This window comes from Leuciscus leuciscus (assembly GCF_965113295.1).
Source record: "Leuciscus leuciscus genome assembly, chromosome: 15".
Classification (NCBI taxonomy): Eukaryota; Metazoa; Chordata; class Actinopteri; order Cypriniformes; family Leuciscidae; genus Leuciscus; species Leuciscus leuciscus.
In genome coordinates this window covers 15,220,643-15,239,739 of record NC_138739.1, presented here as the reverse complement: position 1 = coordinate 15,239,739, position 19,097 = coordinate 15,220,643, and the positions used below count along the sequence as shown (strand labels likewise).

The window sequence follows — 19,097 nt, the reverse complement described above, 5'->3', positions numbered from 1 at the left end:
AAACTGAATTAAAGCATGTTAAAATTTGGTGCGCAAACGGTAGCAAAAAACACATGAGGAGAAGCTTTAAGATAATACAATATTGCCAATCAGAGGCTGCATCCGAAATCACATACTCTCTTGAGTAGGTACTTATTTTAAATGCTAAAAAAGTACATTCAATATAGTGTGAATGTGTAGGCCTATAGTATGAATAGAATCTGGATGCATACATTTGTCATTATCATGTGACCAGCGTCAGTTATGCCATTCATAAATCCTCCCCCATGGCCTCATGGGATAGTAAAGTGTCCATCGTGCTCACTTCAGAATCTCACTGGAAGTAGAAGGTCATCCGGGTACTTTTTGACCAATGTTTTATAAGTACTAGTGTGAATTCAGACATTCAGTCAAATTCAACCTCACGTCGGAACGTCACCAACGTATGAGATCCCAACTTTGCCTTCTTTGGGATCTCAATACGTAGGTGAAGATCCTATGTGATTTCTCAATTCGCTCCTTCAGGGAACGAGGGTTACATGTGTAACCAAGGCGTTTTTCGCTTACATATAATAGGGAAGTATTTGATTTCGGATGCAGCCACAGACATTCACATACGGGCCTGGTTAGATTTCTCAGAGGATCGTTGAGTTCGCCAAAAAAAAGTTGGTAATTTGCCCCGGAATTTCTACTTCGGTTTTTTAATTATGTTGTGTGAGAAAAACATGACTTGGCAGATTCGGACGAGAAAAAGTATGTCTGTGAAACATGAATTTCTCTAATGCTTCCCTGGAAATCTAGTCCCTTCCGAATAGGGCCTATTACAGCATTTGACCACTAGAGAGATGAGTCATATTCCTACAGAATAAATGTGTTATTTGCTTTGTCAAGCATCCCTACTATTGTATTACTAATTTCTGAAATAAAATAATGAAATATTATTTTCCATATCAAAACAAAAATAAAATAAACACAGGTGCTGTCCAGGTTCAAAAATGACAGAAAAGCACCATTAAGGTATCATAAGGATTTGTGTGAAAATCTTAAATCCATATGATAGTGACTAAACAGTTACTGCCTTTAAATAAAGCAACATGCAGCATAACATCAATGTTTTCTGGCTCTTCCTGGACTGAAACACAGGCTCTGCTCTTCAGCACAATGGCAACCTCACAAAACTCAGACAACAGAAACTCTTTAAATCCAAAAAGAACATTAAACACTAACAGATCTCTCAGTATATCACTAGAGGAGGATTAAACAACTCCACAAACAGCATTACTAGCTTTGCTTATTACTAACCTTATTACTGACTTTAGTTCTGTCAGACATCTACAGAAGGTCTTATTGAGAATGATCAGAGGTTTAGATATTGGTGTTTTATTGGAATAATAGTTAGCTTTAGCTTCACCATTATGGTGATCAGTGTTACATAATCCAAGTATCTCAGATAACCTGCATCTCTGGAATAATCCCCTCAATCTGTAGTGATAAAGACAGACAATACTTTGGTCATCACTTTTGTGATATTGATTTGATTTTAAGTGATCAATGGCGCCATCTCTTGTGTTTTTTAGAAACAGCAGTTAAAAACAGCATCGGCACGTGGAAACACTCAACAGGAAACATCATTGTCCAGTGGAGAACTGGCTTATATTTTATGCATTTTTTCTTTCTTGTCAATAAGAGGTCTTATCGTTATACCAAATGGCAGTAAAAATCAATGGATAAAAAATGCCATTGTGCCAGGGTGGTAAAGTGGGTCCATATCGGGAATAACAGTGATTTAATGAATTTCAAAGGCACACAAAAAAGGAAACAGAGGGAGAAATAGTGAGGCCACAATCCGGAGAGGAATCAGGAAGAATTTCAGACAGGCACGTGCAGGGTGTGACACATCAGCCCAAACAACATTGGAGAGATGAGTACAGTACAGTGCAAGGACAATGAGATAGGCAAGCTCACAGATGAACACCAGGGGACGTAGAGTGGCAATTGCAGAGAGAGGGAGAGAGTGAGGGAGAGAGAGAGGGAGAGGGAGAGGGAGAGAGAGAGAGAGAGAGAGAGAGAGAGAGAGAGAGAGAGAGAGAGAGAGAGAGAGACCTCAGTGGTAGTTGTAATGGTAGTTGGATGTGTACACAAAAAGGAGAGGGGATCCAGGGGAAACTAAACTAATTAGGTGGTGCGGTGGTTAACAATGCTACTACGCTCCCTGACTTTTTTTTTGCACAGTGGATAGAAATTTCATACAGTCCCTGAGTTTGCCAACAGCTTTCATTATATAGATACAGTATTCAATTATTTTACATTAAAGTAATGTGAAATAAAAACTTTAAAGGATACAGTTGACAAAATTTCACCTGTACGACCTTTAGAATATGAAAGTTTTTTTTTTTTTTTTTGGTTACACTATTTTACGTTGACGTTGCATACTAACTCAAATAAGTTCTGAGTAATATTAATTAACTACATGTATCTACTATATAGTTATGGTTAGTGTTTTGTTTAGGGTCAGTTGTAATTATGAATGATTTACTGTTATTACTATAGTAAGTATACATGTAGTAGCGCGTAAATATGTCACCTTAAAACAAAGTGTTACCGTTTTGTTTACTATAATAAAGTATCATTTTCTAAAACAAACGAATAAAAAATAGTAACTTTTACAATCTAAAATTTTGAATGGCAGTGTTAAATATGATCAATGTGTATCTATTGCTTTTCTCCCTCTATTTATCACAGTATCTCATGTCTAACAAAGCCATTTACAACAAGAGGACAGGAAGGGGGTCTTCACTTACAAACTAAACACACTCTCTCTCACACACACACACACACACACACACACACACTAAATGCCCGTTCTCTCATGCACTTGATGTTTCCCCACCCAATGGTCAAAGTACATTTCTAAAAAAATGTTTTAAAAATGCCACATCAGGTTTCATTTTGACTCAGAAGAATAACTCCAGTAAACTGGTTCCATAAGATCATGGTTTTAACTTTGTATTTTTTCCATAAACTAAAATTGAGAACTGAATATCTACACACAATCTTTTGAAATCAGTGGAGTTAGGCTCCATTTTACCATGAAATGTAGTTTATCCAAAATTTAGAAAATTTTCTTCAACTTTTAGCCAATGTTGTTTTCGTCAACGATGACGATAACGAAATTATTTAGTTGACGCACCTTTTTTTATGACGATTACGCGACGATGACTAGCTAAAAATGGCTCTAAGGTGACTAAAACATGACGAGACGTTTTCGAGTTTTCGTTGACGAGACGAGACGGAACGAAAATGATTAAAAGTCTGACGTTCACAATGCATGTCATTTCTGCCTAATTTGCGTGAAATCTGTCTGTTTTGAGCTAAAGAAAAAAGTATCAGCAATGCTGCCGCTTCCTACCCTTGTTTTGGGTACGCCCACCACCCGGCTGCCGCCATGCCGCGCATCAGATTCCACACAACAACAACACACCTGCGGCTGCGGCTAGTCACTCGCCACACATCTTCGATATGAGGCGCCGGACTGGACAAAAGCGAAACGAACTGCGCGAGCGAGCGACAGTGCGCGAGAGAGACCGAAAGTGCGCGAGAGAGACCGAGTGTGTCTGCGCGCGAGAGAGACCGAATGTGTCCGAGCATTAGTGGGCTAATTGGTACAAAGTAATATATAATTATTATATAACTTAGATTATAACATAAATTATTATTTAACTAATTATATAATAAAGCCACAATTGCCAAAGTAAGAATGTTTTTATTCCTGGCTTTTTTTGAGTAAAACAGTGATTCCACTGTTACCACTTTATCTGTGTGCAGGGGCGTTTCTAGGTTTTAAAAACATCAGGGGCTGAGCCCTAAACGTCAGGGGCTAGGGTGGGTAACAAGATAACATGATTCGATACAGAGAATAATGTATACTGTAGGCCTATATGCAGGGGGGGCAGACTGGTTAAAAAATTCAGTCCTGGCACTGTGGCCACACCAGGCCATACTACCACACAGACACACACATTCAAATGTGAGGTAGTTAGGGGGGTTGGGGGGCATGCTCCCCCGAGAAAATTTTTATTTCTCAGACTTACATATGTACATTTTAAGGTGTTTGACGGCCAACATTTTTTGATAACAATAGCTTTAAAAGCATGTCAGTCGGCAGTAGCATAAATGATTTGTCAAGCAGATAACAGATTCTTAAACATGAGAATGAGGATAAATGTTGAAATGAATGATCCACACTAGAAAATGGAAATGCAGAATGTTTCTGCTTATTGTTGACAATACACAACCACATATTCCAAACAGGAATGGCCTTAAATGAGAAATCTTTCAAGGATTATTTTGCATAGATGTAAACTTTTTAGCATTAAAGATTCGTTTCAGCAACTTGTTTCTTTCTTGAGTTAATCAATGTTTTTGGCACTATTAAATCAGTTCAATTAAATTTCAATTGTTCACTCATAAAGACAGTCACTTGTCACCATTACTGGCCTAATGATGCAAGTTGTGCAAACACAGACAAGCGGAGTGATAGAAACTGTGAAAAGGCTGATGCTGGTGAAATATTCGAACACATTCGAGGACCTTATATATAGGCTACATATCAGAGTTAGGATTAGGAATACATTGTAATAATGTTAATCAAGCAGACTAAATCACACGACTGCGCAGCAATATTTAAGCACATTATACAAAGGAAATAATACAGATCTAGACAAATTGGGTGGCTTATAGTTAAAAGAATGTCATGAACGATCATTTAGGCTAGATGTAGGCCTATTTTTCACATTTTTGGTCACAAAATATTTAGTTAGTTTTGATGACTTTGCAATATTGATAAAATGTTAGAATATTAATAATGAAAATTGAGGGCTACGCCAAAATGTGTAACATTTATGTAGCCTACAAAGGAATACAAAAGCCCCGACATAGAGTTTTGACGCAGCTTTAATCTCCCTTTTGGTTATTTCAATACTTAATTGACGACAGAACACGACGTTAGATGCTAGTTTATTTTGCGTGATACAGGGCGCGCCGCATTTGCGCGTGATTGAGCCGCGATCAAACGGCTGGCACGACGTAGGCCTAAGTAAGTTCGTTTTTCTGAGTTTTACTGACATATAGTCTGACAACATCTGGTGTGACTGAAGACTGTGCGGCGGTGCTGACTGCGTTATTTTTTTTAAACCGGTGCGGCGCGCGCGCCCCCGAAGTTCATCCGTGAGAAACTTGAAACCGGTGCTTGAACTTGAATTCAGGTGACTCATTAACACTCACGCTACTGTCCACGCCCTGCTCTCACGGCTCGTGGACTCGTGCTGCTTGCCACTTTGCCTAATAATAATGATCAATAAATTAATTTTTTTGAGATCCGGGGCTATAAAAAAAACATCCGGGGCTGAAGCCCCGGAGGCCCATGTCTAACGACGCGCCTGTCTGTGTGTAATGTTGTAGTAGCTCAAAGTTTTTTGCTGTTTAAACTGTAAACCATTCCTTTATTTCTGTGATTACTGGTGAAAATAGCCAATGTGCTGACATTTTAGAAGAGCATCAATTCATGGAAAAAATATAACTTGAAATATGGGGATAAAAGGTTTCTGCCCAATGCGACAATGAAGTAGCCTACAGCTTGGCAGCACTGCATCTCCATCAATGAGAAAGTCTAGTTTATTATGCAAAGGTTTTAAGGTTAACTGTTGTTTTATCAATTGCAACACTTGCTACAACCTGTCAAACCTAAGCCCATTTCCAATACTTTTTAACCTAAATTAATTTGTTAAAGACTAATTTTTTTTTTTTTTTTACTAAAATTGACTAAAACTTGACTAAAACCTTTTAACCTTAACTTTAACGTCTATATAAACTTGTTCACTTGAGGAAGTGGAGCGCACTTCAGAATGGCGGCTGGGATTCCCCTGGGAGGAAGTGCTTAGGGACGAAGCGATATTATAAATGTCAGTAGGGTCAGACAAGTCTTAAGTGAATCAGAATCATTCATTCATTCAGCTGATTAAAACTGGCCGATTAGTTCATGAACAAAGCGTATGACTGTCTTTATAAATAGGTCTTTGAATCATTAACACCCACCAAAAAAAAAAAAAAAAAAAACCTCAATCATTCAACTGTTCTGCTCTGGAACATTCGTTGGCCAAGTAAAGCAAAAACTGTCAATATTAACTCAGCGTTTATTGACCTGTTGCATAAAGTGGATATCACATTTGAAATAATGCTGATATCCAGGGAAAAAAAGCACTCATGTGATATTACTGAACTGTATCATGTTATAAATACAAAAAACTGCACAAGAAGAAATTCAACAGTTTTGCAGTGGTCTCTTAATTCTTTCAGAACAGTAAAGTGAGATGCAAATGGCTTTAAATATCTTTATATTTCTCATACACAAAATATATGATATTTCATATTTCACATTTACACAGTAAGATCTTAAACTATATATTGTATATAATGTTTGGTTTGAGTTAATCTGTCGAAAGTTGTTTTGTGTAGAGCAGAAGTAAAACTGTGAGCATCATATGAGTAGGAATGGAAAAAAACACCTTCAACCACATGCTATTTATACAGACACATTACTGATACCTTAAACACACTAACAAACGGACATCAAACACAAACATTTAGCAGGAGACATATTCTAATAAACAAGCTGATCATCCAGCCAACAGATCAAACATGTCTGTACAGTATGAATCAGGTATTAAAGACTGAAGTTTGATCATCTTCTCATGGTCACAGGCATATACTCTATGTGATCCTCCTCTTCAACTTTCTGTAAAACACATCACACAAGATACAATAGCAAAGTTATGATATTAGAAATGTGACATCCTGAAAAGATCTATATCTCCCGCATACTGCTAAGATAACATAAGGTAGATTGAGATCAGATTCTCAGTGGTTTTGGACATCAAGTGGAGATGCAATAATTGCAAAATTGTTCATCTTAAAAAATAAATAAATTCTTAAAAAATCTAATATTGAAATTAAGTAATATTATTCACTGTCAGGGAAAATAAAATGCAAAATTTGTGCCTTTAGGGGTGCAAATGCTTATCACTTGCGCATTACCCTCAAAGTACTTTATCCTTGTACCTTATTTACCTCTAGTGCATATTAATACATTAGAGTTGCAACATGTACCCTTAAAGTCGGCATGAACGGATGTTTCAATTGTCTATTCTTCCCTATTGTGACGTATATCCAAGTGAAACAGAACAAATGTTGGGCAGGGCTTGATTTTTGTCCATGGGGAATTGATTGGCTGGTTGTGGTTTGCTATATGCGAGTGACAGGTTGCCCCGCCCTCATCATCAGATGATAGAAGAGAAGTCGCTGCAAGAGGGAGGGGAACATATTTTGATTCAAGATTACAAGGCACATGAATTTAAAAAATAATGATGTGCACAGATAAATCATTTATAATAAACACTGCATAATAGGAATGATACATTTTGATTTCATGGTGACTTTAAGATAGTAATAATTATTATTATGGTACTATGAACTGCACAGGGCTAACAGCATGCACAAATATAAACAAGATGCAAGCCAAATAGGAAAACTGACAATTTTGCAAATGCATAAATAACAACAGAAGTGTGACCCTCTTTGAACAGACCTGTGAACCAATTCTTTGGTTGTGAAGTAACATGTGACTTTCTGACTTCAATGGTTCGCATGAAGAATTTCACATGAGTATTTCTATCAAAGTCCTCCCCTGTGGGCTGTCCCTGTCATCTCACGTCTTCACGAAGGTCGCAGAGGTCCCTTGTTTCCCTGAGAGAACATAGCGTTCGCATCCTCAACTATCTTGTCGACTAGCTCATACTGGCCCAGTCACGAGAGCAGTTGTGCAAACCTAAACACCTCAGCCAGTTGGGGCTTCGGGTCAACAGGGAAAAGAGCAAACTCTCCCCTGTGCAGAGGATCTCTTTTCTCGGTATGGAGTTGGACTCAGTCAACCAGACAGCACGCCTCATAGAGGAACGTGCTCGGTCAGTGTTGAAATGCTTGAATTCGTTCAAAGGCAGGATGGCAGCCCCACTAAAACTTTTTCAGAGGCTCCTGGGGCATATGGCATCCGCAGCCGCAGTAACGGCGCTCGGATTGCTTCATATGAGGCCACTGAGTTCCAAGATGGGCATGGCAGCGTGGGACACTCCGAGTGACAATCACTCTGGCCTCCTGCCAAACCCTCAGCCCCTGGTCGGACCCTGTGTTTCTACAGGCAGGAGTTCCCCTAGAACAAGTGTCCAAGCATACTATTGTCTCAACAGATACCTCCACCACCGGCTGGGGGCCACGTACAATGGGCATACAGTTTCAGGTATGTGGACGGGTCCCGAACTGCATTGGCACATCAACTACCTCGAGTTGTTAGCAGTACGACTTGCTCTGGGTCGCCTCAAATCAGCGCTACAAGGCAAGCACGTACTGGTCCGGAAAGACAGGGTGGTCTGTGCTCCTGTCGCATATTGCAACTCACCCTTCCTCTCCTCCTATGGAGTCAGAAGCATCTGAGGTTGCACCGTGCCATTCACATTCCGGGCCTGCTCAATCATGCCGCCGACAAGCTCTCACGACAGCCTGCGCTTCCAGGAGAATGGAGACTCCATCCCCAGGCGGTCCAGCTGACTTGGAGTTGCTTTGAGGTAGACCTGTCTGCCGCCCCGGACACGTCTCATTGCCAGTTGTTTTACTCTCTGACAAAGGGGACCCTTGGCACAGATGCACTGGCACACAGCTGGCCCCAGGGTTCCTACACAAATATGCATTTTCCCCAGTGTGCCTTCTGGCACAGACACAGTGCAAACTCAAGGAAGACATGTAGCAGGTCTTGCTAGTTGCCCTGTATTGACCCAACTGGACCTGGTTCCCAGAACTCATGCTCCTCACGACAGCCCCTCCCTGGCGCATCCCTCTGAGGAAGGACCTGCTTTCTCAGAGACAGGGCACCCTATGGCACCCGCATCCAGACCTCTGGAACCTTCACGTGTGCCATGTTCCATGTTCTGGAACCATGTTCATTCATTGGCCAGAGGAGAACTGGCCCCCCGACTGACCTTGGGTTTTCCTAAGGTTTTTTTCTCCTGATGGAGTTTTGGTTCTTTGCCACTTTCGCCTCTGGCTTTCTTAGTTGGGGATACCTAAATTTGAACAATATTATTGTTATTATTATATTATTGATACTGACGTGCATTTTTGGTCAACAAAACGTGCCTGGAATTTGGCCTGGCCAACTCTCACGTTATCCTGAGACCAGGGACCAGATACGTGCCCAAGGTTCCCACCACTCCTTTCAATGACCAGGTCGTGAACCTGCAAGTGCTGCCCCTGGAGGAGGCAGACCCGCCCTAGTTTTGCTCTGTCCCATCTTCGCTTTGCACCTGTACGTGAACCAAACGCTGAGCTTCAGGACCTCAAAACAGTTCTTTGTCTGTTATGGAGGCCAGCAGAAGGGAAAGGCTGTCTCTAAGCAGAGGATGGCCCTCTGGATAGTGGATGCCATCGTCTTGGCGTCATCGTCAATTGCTTCTCAGTTGAGTTCCCCAGCTGGTGAACCCTGTTGAATTCCTCCACCACCACCTTCGGCAGTCAGATGTGGTGGAGCGTCCGACGCCAGGCCTAACACTCGTAAGTATAACACTTTTATAGTCAGATAAACACAGATAAACACAGATAAAGTCACATATCTGTTTTGAAGTAAATTCAACATGCTTTTTAGTGCCACTCACTGGACATTCAACTTTGGAAGTATCACGAAACATGCAAGAAGCAACAGAATATAATTTTTTGAATCGCATATTTTCATGAGCCTGCATTACTTAATCCTTTTGTGTTGGTATTACATGGATTATTTTTGTAGACAGTGGATTTGGAGTTGCCAGCATTATTTTCATGGCACTACATGGATTATTTTTGTAGACAGTGGATGTGGAGTTGCCAGCATTATTTTCATGGCACTTCTATATGCTCGGGTTTATATGCTCAACGTGTTTTAAGCCCCCAATGGCTCCTTAGAGGCAGCTAACCCTACCCTCAACCTTAAACCTACATTTACATTTACATTTACATTTAGTCATTTAGCAGACGCTTTTATCCAAAGCGACTTACAGATTAGGACAAAATTAAGCGAGTCATCATGAAGAGGCAAAAACAACGCAAGTAGTGCTCAAAAAAACAAAGTTCAGGCATTATTCAGAGTAGCATAAACCCGACAAGTGAGGTTTTAAAGGGAAGGGAAAGGAATTTTTATTTTTTTTATTTTGTATTTTAATTTTTTTATGAGGTTAAGTGCTCACGAAAGAGATGGGTTTTCAGCTGTTTTTTGAATGTTGTCAGGGATTCTGCATTCCGGATGAGGGTGGGGAGAGCGTTCCACCAGCATGGAACTGTGAATGAGAATGTTCTGGAAAGTGATTTTGTGGCTTTCTGTGATGGAACCACGAGACGTCGCTCTTTGACCGATCGTAGGCTTCTGGTAGGGATGTAGACCCGTAGGATTGAGTGAAAGTAGGAAGGAGCTGAGCCTGTGATAGATCTGTAAGCAAGCGTCAATGCCTTGAACTTGATGCGAGCAGCGAGAGGTAGCCAGTGCAGAGAGATGAACAGAGGAGTGACGTGGGCCCTCTTGGGCTCGTTGAAGATAAGACGAGCTGCAGCATTCTGAATCATTTGTAGAGGTTTGGTTGCACATGATGGAAGTCCGGCCAGAAGAGCATTGCAGTAGTCAAGCCTAGAAATGACCAGGGCCTGGACGAGAAGTTGTGTTGCATGCTCAGTTAGGAAAGGCCTGATCTTCCTGATGTTGTGCAGTGCAAACCTGCATGATCGAGCTGTCTTTGAAATGTGATCTGTGAAGGTCAGCTGGTCATCAAACGTTACTCCAAGATTTCTGACCGACCTTGATGGGGCGATTGATGATGATTCTAGCTGGATAGTGAAGTCGTGCTGTAGAGACGGATTGGCAGGGAGGACGAGAAGCTCAGTCTTTGCCAGGTTGAGCTGCAGGTGATGTTCCTTCATCCATGTCGAGATGTCCGCCAGACAGCTTGAGATCCATGCAGCTACTGTGGGATCATCTGGTTGAAATGAGAGGAAGAGCTGTGTGTCATCAGCATAGCAGTGGTATGAGAAACCATGTGCCTGTATGATGTGTCCCAGTGATGTGGTGTAGATGGAGGAGAGGAGGGGACCAAGAACTGAACCCTGGGGAACCCCTGTGGTCATTTGATGTGCTTTGGATACCTCGCCTCTCCATGCGACCCTGAAGGACCTACCTGTGAGATAGCCCTCGAACCAGCGGAGGGAAGTTCCTGTGATGCCCAGTGATGAGAGGCTGGACATAAGGATCTGATGATTCACAGTGTCGAAGGCAGCAGACAGATCCAGGAGAATGAGGACTGAAGATTTGGAAGCAGCTTTTGCGATCCGTAGGGCTTACCTACGGGGAACCTACCCATCCCCTCGCTGCCTGGAAGGCGCCGTTGGGGGCTTAAAACACCAAGTGCCCTTCTATATGTAAGTGTTAAAATGTAAGTGTTATGTAACTGTTATTTTTTGTGTTTTTCAGTATAGGGACAGACTTATAGGGACAGTATAGTTACCGTTTAATGTTCAGTTATGTTGGAGATTGAAGAGTTTCTGTTATGGTGTTGTGTTTTTGTGGTTACCATTGTTCTGAAAAGTAGCACTTGTGGTGTGTGTTGCTGTGTAATGACTTTAGATAGCTGACACAAACTTGTTCTTGTTTTAAACCTTGTGTAGAATTTTTTTGTCCACCAAAAAATTTTTTGGTGTATATCCTGTTTTTGCAGTTAATTGAGAGTGTTGATGGCTGAGTGATCCTGAACTCTTTCAGTTTTTTTTATTGCTATTCACATTGAATGCTGGTGTTGTGGCATTTATAAATATCTAATAGGCTGCTGTTATATATGATAAGACAAAAACTCAAGTGCTCACACATCTGAATGTAACTCACTGCTGAATTTACACTGAGACTAATGATACTTTCATGTGCTATCAAAAATGTTCTACTTCCCACTTCTGAAGTCATGATTACAAACTCATCGCATTCAAATTTTGACCTGAAGGGCATTCATGTCCAATTTTAACTAGGAAACTATTTACGATAATTCCAATAGCACGTGAAGGCAGCATAAATACAGAGATTAAATTATCTTACCAACTGTTCTTTTCTTTTGTAGAACCTTGGCTCAGCGTAAGTGATCCCTTCTTCACAAGTCTGAACTGTTTAAACAATATAGATGCAAAAGATGCAGCATTAAACATCTCAACTTGATCTGTCTATTTACAACATATGCATTATTATCACGACTCTTATCAAGAAATGTAAGCATCCATACAATTAATTAAAAACTATTTAACACTGCAATTTTTAAAATTGAAATTGTACAACTTTTTTAAACAGGCATAAAAAAAGTCTTCAGAGTATGCATGCAATATTTATACTTGGACATTTTTTTTTCATATAATTGTCATTAAAGCTCAACAATAAAAAAAAAAAGTTTATTTGAACACCAGCAACAGACTGCATCTTTACACATGCAAGATGGTTCATAAATCAGTTAATCAGCAAGATGGTTCATAAATAAATAAAATGATGTAGATTCACAGGTTTTGCATTTCTGTGTTTGCATTTGAAGTGTTTTAATGCAGTTTGTGTGAGTGAGACTAGTAAAGAGTGCGGTCCAGTGATATGACATGAATACATATTTCAATTTAAGTGCCAAACCCAATAACTGCACACATTGACGGCTCCAAAACAATACAATCCATCTGGTCCTCTACTCGTCATCCTTCCAAGAACTCCAAGAAGGAAAGTTGACCACAGTGTTATAGCCAGCCTAGCCAGGGGTGCGTTTCCCGAAAGCATCGTTAGCCAACTATGGTCGCAAGTTCCGTCGTTATCAGCATAGTTCAACGATTTGGTGTTTCCCGAAACCATCGTTCCAACGAACGTTCGCAAACAGCATCGCAAACTTGTGTGGTTGGAACGACAGCTCGAGAGCTGTGGTTAGAAGCATAGTTTCTAGTTTACATGAGATGTAGACTGAATAAATCCTTATCTTTAGCAAAATAAGCAAGCTGACATTCAGTACAACCTGTGTTATTTATTTAGAATACATACAAATGTAATTTACGTCTTTTAGTTTGCCAAGAGATTTAAAGCACCGTTTTTGAAGACTGCGCATGTGCGAACGTGCTCTACTATGTAAGAACGAGCCAAATATTGAGTCTGGTAATAAAGCAAAATAACTGAGAAAATTTAGAAATGGTCTTCAGATGCCATGTCTGTAACTTATATGACAAAATCTAGCGTTAATTCGATCTCAAACAGATTAATTAAAATAAGTTATTAGTCCACCACGTGCGAGACGTCATAAACCAACGTGGTTGAACGATACTTTGCGACATACGGTTTCGGGAAACAGTCCCTGTGTTGATTTCTCCAACGATGCATCGTACTATGGTAGTTAAGCAGCGAGCTATATAGTTGTACGGGAAACGCACCCCTGGTCGGCTAACGCCAACATTTAGCATGACTACAACAATGTCAGCTTCGGACTGTTCAACACCCGCTCTCTAACCGGCAAGGGTCCTCTCCTCCAGGATCTTCTGAGCGATCGTAAGTTTGATTTTATGTGTCTGACTGAAACATGGCAACAACATAATGACTTTTCACAGCTTAATTAATCTACTCCCCCTGGGTTTACTTACATCTGTCAACCTCGTGACTCAGGTAGAGGGGGAGGTCTCGCCATAATATACTGCGAGAAGTGGAAAATCTTACCTGTTTCCGTACCTTCTCACGATTCATTTGAATCCATCGCCCTACAACTGAACGGCCCTACTCCAACTATAGTGGCAACTGTTTATCGTCCACCCAAGCCTAATACTGACTTTATAAATGAATTTGCTGCTTTTCTCACATTTATCTGCTCACTCTGCCCTAACATAATACTTCTGGGGGATTTTAATATACATATGGACAATACCACTAATGGATACACAAGGGAATTTACATCTTGCCTGGATAGTTTTGGATTGGTGCAACATATTAACTTTCCCACTCACTCCAAAGGTCATGTTTTGGACTTGATTTGCTGCTCTGGTGTAACTCCTCATGTTTGCGCCGCGGCCGACCTCCCCATTTCTGATCACATGTTAATTTCCTTTAAAGTCAACTTAACACTGTCCAAAACAAAACTGCCATGTGTCATTTCATTCAGAAACATTAAGGACATTAATTTAAACACTCTCTTTACTGAAATTGACTGCCTTCACAGTATTAACTGTTTCTCCAACCCTGATGAACTGGTTTCTCATTACAAAGATGGCCTACAAAACATTTTAAATTCTCTGGCTCCTTTAAAAACCCGGACTGTTTCCTTCACTCATTCTGCCCCATGGTTTACACCTGAACTACGCAAGCTCAAGGTAAAGGGTCGTCGCCTGGAACGCCTTTACAAAAAAACTGGTCTCGTTGTGCATCAAGAAATGTACAAAAACCATATTTACCACTACAAGGACTCTCTTTCTACAGCTAAATCCAACTATTATGCAGATATAATCAGTTCAGGCGAAGGTAACACCAGAACCCTGTTCTCCACGGTCAATAACATACTACGAGCACCAGACTCTATTACGTCGCATCTATACTCATCTGCTTATTGTAACTCTTTAATGTCATTTTTTTATTCCAAAGTAGACAAGATTCACCAGCAACTGACAAATACCTCTCATAGTCTGTCTTTTCCAGTTCTCTTAACACCTCTATCTTGTTTATTTTCAAGTTTTTCACTTCATTCTGCTGCTGAAATATTGGACATTATTAGAAATTCGAAACCAACTACTTGTCAGCTTGACCCTCTTCTTACCATCTTAGTAAAAGCCTGCTTACCCTCTCTCGCTTCCCGAATAACTAACATTATACACTCCTCTCTCACCTCTGGTATTGTTCCTTCACCTTTAAAATCAGCTGCAATAACTCCTATACTTAAGAAACCTGGTGCAGACCCCAACAATTTCAATAATTTTCGTCCTATTTCTAACTTACCTTTTCTTTCTAAAATTCTAGAAAAAAACAATGTCTGACAATTTGCGTCCCTGCCATAGCACAAAAATAGCTCTGATAAAAATCTCTAATGATCTTCTCATGGCAGCTGATTCCGGACAACTAACTATTCTTATCCTCCTTGATCTGAGTGCTGCCTTCGACACCATTTCTCATAACATCCTCCTTGAAAGTCTCTATTGGTTTTACTGATACACCCTTGGAGTGGTTTAAATCATATCTCTCTGGTCGCACTCAGTTTATTCAGTTCAAACATTTCAAATCAGAGCTATCCCCTGTCACTACCGGTGTTCCCCAGGGCTCTGTCCTGGGGCCCCTTCTGTTCATCATCTATCTGCTTCCACTTGGCCATATCTTTCGTAAATTTAACATTCATTTCCACTGCTATGCGGATGACACCCAGCTCTACTTGTCTACCAAACCTACCGCATCTCTCCCACCCACTTCCCTTTCTGACTGCCAAATGGAAATCAAATCCTGGTTCTCTTGCAACTTACTCAAACTTAACAGTGACAAAACCGAGGTTCTCCTCGTTGGCACCAAATCCACATTGACTAAATCCGACAGTTTTTCTCTTACCATCGACAACTCCACAGTTTCCCCCTCCCCTCAGGTCAAGAGTCTGGGTGTGATCCTAGATAGCACACTTTCATTTCAAGCTCATATTAATAACGTCACTCGGTCTGCATACTTCCATTTATGTAACATTAATTGCCTCCGACCGTCTCTCTCACCCACTAGTACAGCCATTCTCGTTCACACACTGGTTACATCCCGTATTGATTATTGTAATTCTCTTCTCGTTGGTCTTCCTCTCAAATCCATATATAAACTTCAACTGGTTCAGAACTCTGCTGCACGAATCATCACTAGAACACCTTCTATTAATCATATTACTCCTGTCCTTCAGCAGCTTCATTGGCTCCCAGTTAAATACCGCACTGATTTCAAGGTTTTGCTTTTGACCTTTAAGGCTATTCATAACCTCGCTCCTCTGTACCTCACCGACCTTCTTCATATTAACACACCCACCCGTACTCTTAGGTCTTCTTCTTCTATACATCTCACTGTACCTCCGGCTCGTTTGACCACCATGGGGTTCAGAGCCTTCAGTCGTTCTGCCCCTTGTCTCTGGAACACCCTTCCACCAGACATCCGTAACATTGACTCACTTTCTATTTTTAAATCTTGCCTGAAAACATATCTTTTTAAACTGGCATATCCCACGTGATCTTGCTTTCTTAATCTTTGTTCTAGTTGTTATGTACCTTGATTTTATGCACTGTACTTATAGTTGTTAAATTGTATTGATTTATTGCTGTACTGTTTTATTATGTTTTTTGAGGTGACCTTGAGTGCTCAGAAAGGCACCTATAAATAAAATGTATTATTATTATTATTACATTATTTTGGTTTCTTCTAATTAAAAGGAACTAGATGGCATTAACTATGAAAATTATGAAAATATTTTTAATAAAATCATAATATTAGAGTATTCTTTCATATAACTTTTTTTAAAAGCTGTAGGTAAAACACTTGCCTTCTCGATCAGTTTTTCTGTGTTTCTTGCAGATCACAACTATAGCAACAATCATCAGAGATCCAGCAGCAGCAGAGATCAACATCATCAGAGAGACTGGAGAGTGTGAGGAAGACTGTGTGTCCAGTGCTGTAATGATAAAGAAAGAATGAGTCACAAGACAGAGATCAGGTCAGTAAATAATCAAATATATCATCAGTGCGATGGTACCTGCACACGTGTGACAGAGTGTGTTGATGTCCAGATGTGTGGTCTGGTTGCTGATGGGATTGTTCAGCACACAGCTGTAGGTGTTTTTATCCTGATATTCCACCTCCAGAGGTAGAGAGAGACTGATGCTGAGATCACACACACTGATGCTGGACAATACACTGATTCCTTTGTACCAGGAGAGAGTCGCATCACTCACATTCAACACTGATGAACACACCAATGAACATGATGATGATGATGATGATGATGAAGAACAGTTTCTACTGATGACAGGAACAGGCAGACGAGCTGCAAACAAAAGAGAATTAACAGAAATATGAACAAATCAGCATTATTATTTTTACTTTAATGTTTTGAGTGAATGTTTAGTGTAAATTTATTAAACAAACATGTGAATGTTTGGACAAATGATCTCGACTCACCATAGACAGAAACACTGAATGTTTTTGATGTCATTTTCACTCCAGTTATCAGTACTTCATAAACTCCAGTATGTTCAGTTCTGGTGTTTGTGATGGTCAGAGATCCAGTTTGATCGTCCAGCTTCAGTCTGTCTCTGAATCTCCCATCAGCACCATCATATGTGGAGAAGGTTTGCTTCTTTTTGTTTATTTTAGCTATGAAAGATGTTTCATTTCTAAATTTCCACAGTATGTCTTGATCTTCATGTATTCTAACATCAGACTGTAAAGTGACAGAATCTCCTTCCATCACTGACACTGACTGTATTTCATTTTTCTTGGCACCAGACACACCTGAAGAACATGGACATATTAAAGTTCCTTTTTGTTTATAAAGCCTGAAATCAGCTGTGGATTTTATTGTATAAATATTAACTGAATTAGATGTTTACTGTATTTTAACTTATCTGCAGTAGAGTAAAATCAAAGTGTAAAGTTACATATTTCTTAAAAGAATAAATACATGGTGATAATTACATCTTAATTTATTCTGATAGATCATTAGACAAAACAGGCTCACTGCATCTGATTCACTTAATTTACTCAGGGTTTCCACACTTTTTATCCAAACTTCCACTCTAAAAATATTTCTTAGAAATTGCTGGAGAGAATTTGCCATTTAATTTTTGATATTGAGATATAATAACAAAAGACGCCTGTGATTTGCAATCAGATCAATGGTTTTGGATTTCTGAGTAAGAAAAATTTACATTCACAACAGAAAGTGCAGAAATTTCAATCAAATATTTTTGTCAAAAACAGAGACCTCAGCTGATGAAAATGACAAAGAAATGAATCCGTAAATGAATTATAAAATGCTTTTATAACTTACCGATAAATCTCCACCAGCACACACAGAACAAAAAAAACATGTAAGACATTTTATTCAACGGTTCACTGAAAAGTCTGATCTAAAGACTATATCCGGTGAAAACACTCAAACTGTGAATCCTCCCTCTGACAACGTGTGACCCTCCTATTTAACACGCACATGCACTGAACATGAATGTTTAAAGTGTGTGTGTGTGTGTGTGTGTGTGTGTGTGTGTGTGTGTGTGTGTGTGTGTGTGTGTGTGTGTGTGTGTGTGTGTGTGTGTGTGTGTGTGTGTGTGTGTGTGTGTGTGTGTGTGTGAACCATTCATGAAGGTGTAAAACATTCTTCATTTGTATCATTTGACATTGATTATTTTTTGCCTATTTTGAAATACATTTCATGGTAAAATGGAGCCTAACTCTATTGATTTAAATAGGGTTGTATATATTTGTAGTTTTAGTGTATGGAAACACCAAAGCACACAGTTAAAACCATGTGCCATTTTACAGTACTAGTTTTACTGACGTTCATCTTCTGACTCAGACTGAAACCTGCTGCGGTCGGTTTTCTACAGAAACATGATCTGTTGGATGGACAAACATCTTGTAGGTGAGAGTGAGCATTCAGAGGTGTTTAGGTGAAGAGTTTCTTCCTGTCCTGCGTGCTTTTTGACTTTTTTTAATCTACGGAAACAATAAACCATGATCAGACACATTGTTTGACACAGGGAGAAAAACAAAAGAAAAACACACTGATCATATTTTACTCATATTTAGTAAATCAAGCATCAGTTCAGGCAGGGCACATCCGTCAAGCTTGCATCAACATTTACAGCGTCTGTTTCCGTTTCTTTTTTTCACGCTATTTCTCTGCACATTCCTTGCGTTTTATTCTCCATCTCTCTGGCTATTTTAACAGATATCACATGCGCGTAGAGTCCAACGGAGGAGGTGTTTAAAGATGTGATTG

At 39.9% G+C, this 19,097-nt stretch overlaps 1 protein-coding gene and 2 long non-coding RNA genes across 3 annotated transcripts in view; all 3 read right to left on the bottom strand.

The window, feature by feature from the left end:
* The window catches only part of LOC309476444, a 247,752-nt gene that overhangs the window by 54,459 nt on the left and 174,196 nt on the right, over window positions 1–19,097 (bottom strand). The window lies entirely within an intron of this gene.
* LOC309476491 lies at window positions 6,153–16,766 on the bottom strand. The gene is made up of 3 exons (XR_014198203.1): window positions 16,641–16,766; window positions 12,188–12,252; window positions 6,153–6,772 (listed from the first exon to the last, which is right to left on the bottom strand). It is a non-coding gene; the product is annotated as an uncharacterized lncRNA (long non-coding RNA).
* LOC309474903 (SLAM family member 5-like) lies at window positions 16,813–18,187 on the bottom strand (the record flags this gene model as incomplete). The annotated part of the gene is made up of 3 exons (XM_082137522.1): window positions 18,147–18,187; window positions 17,276–17,608; window positions 16,813–17,141 (listed from the first exon to the last, which is right to left on the bottom strand). The coding sequence occupies exons 1-3, from the start codon at window positions 18,184–18,186 to the stop codon at window positions 16,813–16,815; spliced, it is 702 nt and encodes a 233-aa protein (XP_081993648.1). The 5' UTR covers window position 18,187.